At 39.3% G+C, this 4,962-nt stretch overlaps 2 protein-coding genes and 1 pseudogene across 2 annotated transcripts; 2 read left to right on the plus strand and 1 right to left on the minus strand.

The window, feature by feature from the left end:
- Nucleotides 1-299: 299 nt before the first annotated feature.
- LOC123856406 (olfactory receptor 10AG1-like) lies at nucleotides 300-1,268 on the plus strand. Its single transcript, XM_045892609.1, has one exon. The coding sequence runs from the start codon at nucleotides 318-320 to the stop codon at nucleotides 1,266-1,268; it is 951 nt and encodes a 316-aa protein (XP_045748565.1). The 5' UTR covers nucleotides 300-317.
- A 1,448-nt stretch (nucleotides 1,269-2,716) lies between these two features.
- On the plus strand, nucleotides 2,717-3,883 carry LOC123857979 (olfactory receptor 10AG1-like; the record flags this gene model as incomplete). Its single annotated transcript, XM_064576615.1, is given in 2 exon segments — nucleotides 2,717-3,329; nucleotides 3,564-3,883. Coding segments are annotated over 2 exon segments (933 nt in total), but the record flags the coding sequence as incomplete, so codon positions are not given.
- A 76-nt stretch (nucleotides 3,884-3,959) lies between these two features.
- Nucleotides 3,960-4,730, minus strand: LOC123842628 (olfactory receptor 10AG1-like; annotated as a pseudogene).
- Between the last annotated feature and the right edge of the window lie 232 nt (nucleotides 4,731-4,962).

A 4,962-nucleotide genomic window follows, 5' to 3' on the forward strand; every position in this document is an offset into this window, starting at 1 on the left:
GAGATTACATAAATACATTCATGCATCTATTGTAGGTAATAGGAGAGAAAAATGTGGTTCAAAAATGTTAATGAATCAGGGCACCTGGGTGGCTCAGTTGGTTAAGCTTCCGACCCTTGATTTTGACTCTGGTCATGATCTCAGGGTCATGAGATTGAGCCATGTGTCAGCTCCACTCTGGTGCAGAGCTTGCTTGAGATTCTCTCTCTCTCTCTCTCTCTCTGCTCTCCCTCCCCTCCAACCCTGCTTGCACTCTCTCTCTAGAACAAACAAAAAATGTTAGTGTATTAACCATCTTGAATTTACCATATCTGCGGATGGAGAACAAATTAAAAACAGAAATTTTGAATATAACTACCATTGTGGAATTTTTTCTCTTGGGGTTTTCTGATATTCCCAATCTCCAGTGGATTCTTTTTGGGGTATTTTTAGTCATCTACCTAACTATCCTGATGTGCAATAGCATCATAATATTGATAATAAGAATTGACTCTGCTCTCCAGACCCCCATGTATTTTTTTCTTAGCAATTTTTCCTTCTTAGAAATCTGTTATGTAACAGTCACTATCCCAAGAATGCTCATGGACCTATTGACCCAGAAAGGAAATATTTCTTTCTTTGCCTGTGCTGCACAAATGTGTTTTGTCCTTATGTTTGGAGGCTCAGAGTGTCTTCTCCTGACAGTGATGGCCTATGACCGCTACGTGGCCATTTGTAACCCTCTGCACTATACTCTAGTCATGAACCAGAAGGTCTGTATCCAGCTGGTGACTGTGTCCTGGATCAGTGCATGTCCAGTTGTAATTGGACAAACATGCCAGATTTTCTCACTGCCTTTTTGTGGGTCTAACACAATTAATCATTTCTTCTGTGACATCCCCCCAGTACTCAAGCTTGCTTGTGGGGACACATTTGTGAATGAGATAGTAATCTATGTAGTTGCAGTGGTCTTCATCATGGTTCCATTTCTGTTGATTGTTTTCTCCTATGGCAAAATTATATACAGCATTCTGAAATTGTCATCAGCCAAAGGGAGAGCTAAAGCCTTCTCTACCTGTTCTTCTCACCTGATAGTTGTAGTTTTATTCTATGGAACGGCTACCATCACTTATTTACGACCCAAGCCAAATCAATCTGAAGGAGTTGGGAAGTTGATCTCTCTTTTCTACACCGTTTTGATCCCAACATTGAATCCCATTGTATATACTCTGAGGAACAAAGACATCATGGTAGCACTGAGAAAACTACTAACAAAGTTATTAACATGACTCAAATACTTGAATTTACAGAATTTGCTTATATGTTCCTCATGTAGTGGCAACAGAAAAAAATGTCTTCTAGTTTTATTCCTCAATAATGATTATTAATGCCATCATAGAAACTTCATATTATGTTAAGGAACCTTAGTTTCATAGGATTAAGTTAAGGGCTTCTGTATAATCAAAGCACAAATTATCTCAATTGCAACAATCTAATTTGAAGATCCATCTGTCCTCTACTGTGAACTAGTGAGTTAAGAGCTTGCATGAGCAATACAATGACAGTTAACTCAGTGTGTCTTATAACCAAGGATTAGGGTCATGTGCTGTGATCTTTTTTTTTTTTTTAACCTTCCCATTCCTTCAGATATATTTGCTGCCATTCTTTGTACCTATGATTGAATTTAGCCAATAACAAAACCCAGCAACAGCCAAGATGGCGGAAGCAGGATAATCTTAGTATTTTCTTTACATTTGCCCTTCTTTCTATCTCTTGTCACTGTCCATGTTGCTTTAAGACTACAAATCCTGAAAATTTCCCCTTTACTCTGGTGACATCATTCCCTCTCCTTGTAGCTTCAGGTTTTGCTTTGATAATATCTATTTAGTATTATAAATTTCTGGAATTTTCACTATAAACTATCCAAATGAATGTGTAGCACATTGAAATGTTGGTCCCTCTGAAATAAATGTCCGTTTAGAATCTGCAAATGTGCCTTATTTGGAAAAAAAGAAAAAAGACTTTGTGGATGTAATCAAGTCAAGGAAATGAGATCATCCTGGTTTAAGGTGGGCACTATATCCCTTGACCAATGTCCTCAGACAGAAAGGTAAAGGAAGTTTAAAAAATAGAGTCACAGAGAAGAACGTCATGTGAAGGTGGAGGCAGAGATGGAAGTGATACAACCAAGAACCAAAAACAGATCAAGAGCCACCAAGAGCTGGAAGAAACAAAGGATGAGTCTCCCTTAGATCTTTTAGAGGAATGAAGAGAGACTACCAACACTGTGATTTTGGACTCTGGATTCTAGAACTGTGAGAGATCCAGTCTTTGTTGTTATAAGCCATTCAATTTGTGATATTTTGTTATTGTAGATCTAGGAAAGTTATACACCATGTAAATAGCCTTTTCATTGAAGTGCTTCTGTTTGAATCCTCTGGAATAAATTCTGTATCCTTACTGGGAAGTAATTTGGCATTTTTCTTTTGAATTAAAAATCAAAATACTTATCCTTTTATTTTAAAAACTGTATCAATGAGGGCGCCTGGGTGGCCCAGTCGTTAAGCGTCTGCCTTCGGCTCAGGTCATGATCCCAGAGTCCTGGGATCGAGTCCCACATCGGGCTCCCTGCTCGGTGGGAAGCCTGCTTCTCCCTCTCCCACTCCCCCTGCTTGTGTTCCCTCTCTCGCTGTGTCTCTCTCTGTCAAATAAATAAAATCTTTAAAAAAAAAAAAATCTAACTGAATTGATAGAATCTGTTCTCTTGGACTTTGCTGATGTTCCCCATCTCCAGTGGCTTCTATTTGGATTGTTCTTTGTCATCTATATCATTATTGTGATGAGTAATGGCATCATACTTCTAATAACAAAATTGGACCCTCCTCTCCAGATCCCTATGTACTTTTTCCTTGTCAATTTTTCCTTTTTGGAAATCTGCTATGTTTCGGTTAGTCTCCCCAGAATGCTCATGAACTTTCGGACCCAGAGAAGAACAATTTCTTTAGTCGCCTGTGTTACACAAATGTCCTGCATTCTTGTGTTGGGAGCCACAGAGTGCCTCCTTCTGACAGTGATGGCCTATGACCACTACGTGGCCATTTGTAACCCTCTGCACTACCCTCTAGTCATGAACCACAAAGTCTGTATCCAGCTGGTGGCTGGCTCCTGGATCAGTGGAATTCCAGTCCAGATAGGGCAGACATTCCAGATTTTCTCTCTGCCCTTTTGTGGCTCTAATTAAATTGACCACTTCTTCTGTGACATCCCCCTAATACTCATGCTTGCTTGTGGGGAGATATTGGTGAATGAAATGATGGTCTACCCGATGGACTCTGAAAAACAAACTGAGGGTTCCAGAGGCGAGGGGGGTGGGAGGATGGGTTAGCCTGGTGGTGGGTATTGAGGAGGGCACGTTCTGCATGGAGCACTGGGTGTTATGCACAAACAATGAATCATGGAACACTACGTCTAAAACTAATGATGTAATGTATGGGGATTAACATAAGAATAAATAAATAAATAAATAAATAAATAAATAAATAAATAAATAAATAAATAAATAAAAGAAATGATGGTCTACCTAGTTGCTGTGTTGATTGTTACGGTTCCCTTTCTGTTGATACTTATTTCCTATGGCAAAATCATCTCCACAGTCCTTAAACTGCCATCAGCCACAAGTCAGGCCAGAGCTTTCTCTACCTTCTCATCTCATCTTATGGTTGTGGCATTGTTCTTTGGATCAGCCATTATTACCTATTTAAGACCCCAAACCAGTCACTCAGCAGGAACTGATAAAGTGCTTTCTCTTTTCTACACTATTGTGACTCCCTTGTTTAATCCCCCCATATACAGTCTAAGGAACAAGGAAGTAATAGAGGCATTGAGAAAATTGCTATGTAAATAATTCACTTCATTAAAAAAGTTATACTTGCTGGAACTGTAGCATTGGTGTTGAAATTTCAAGATATTTATATTAAACTCTAATATCTGTCTATACAATGGTAACTTTTGGATTTGGGTCTTAAATAAGTGATAATAATAGAACCAAAGAATAAAAGCACAACAATGAGGTGGGAAGAACAGGTAGAGAAGACTTTAGACCAGCCCCTGGCTGAGGGCAACTTTAGGATGGTGGAAATGATTTTCACATAAGAGCCAAGTGTAACTGGAAAAGGAATCATGACAAATACTGTAGCAACTACATAGACACACATCTCATTAAGTGAAGTGTCCCCACAGGCCAGCTTGATCAATGGGGGATGTCACAGAAGAAGGGGTTGATTTGATTAGAACCACAGAAAGGCAGAGAGAACACCTGACATGTTTGTCCTATCTGGACTGGGACTCCACCGAGCCAGGCACCAACAGCCAACTGGATGCACTTCTTGTGGTTCATGACTACTGGTTAGTGCAGAGGGTTACATATGGCCACGTAGCGGTTTCTATCTTGAGTAGAAAGGTTCACCAGAATCCTAGGGAGGGTGACAGACACGTAACCAATTTCCAGTGAGGAAAAATTTGCAAGAAAAAAAATACATGGGTGTCTGGAGAACAGAGTCCACCCTTGTAATTATTATGAGAAGACCATGTCCTGTTAAGATGAATAAGTAGATGAGAAAGAAAATTCCAGATAGAAGTCCCTGGAAGTTTGGAAGGTCAGAAAATCCCAGGAGGACAAATTCCACGACTGAAGATAAATTGCCTTCTCCTGCTTGGTCTCTGGGTAGTATCTGTGAAAATGAACTCAACATGTGAAGTCACTTTATCTGCCCAAGTTATAGTTTCCTCAACTATAAAATAAGTGCACTGTGGTTTTAAAATGACAAAGTCACTAGCAATGAGTCCTAAGGAAACATCTGTTTTTGATGTTAAGCGTGATTTAAAAAAAATGTTCATTCTTTCACTGAATACTATCCATCAGAAAACATTCTAGTCAGGAATTAGGTCTGCTGAAAAATGGTATATTTTCTTGTTACTGATAAT

The sequence above is a fragment of the Mirounga angustirostris genome, unplaced genomic scaffold (genome assembly GCF_029215605.1).
Source record: "Mirounga angustirostris isolate CCGP_5_RB_7025 unplaced genomic scaffold, mMirAng1.0.hap1 SCAF_13, whole genome shotgun sequence".
In the NCBI taxonomy this organism is placed as follows: domain Eukaryota; kingdom Metazoa; phylum Chordata; class Mammalia; order Carnivora; family Phocidae; genus Mirounga; species Mirounga angustirostris.

What these genes read in the sequence shown, in the direction of transcription:
- LOC123856406 (XM_045892609.1), top strand. Translation starts at nt 318, where the DNA reads ATGGAGAACAAATTAAAAACAGAAATTTTGAATATAACTACCATTGTG.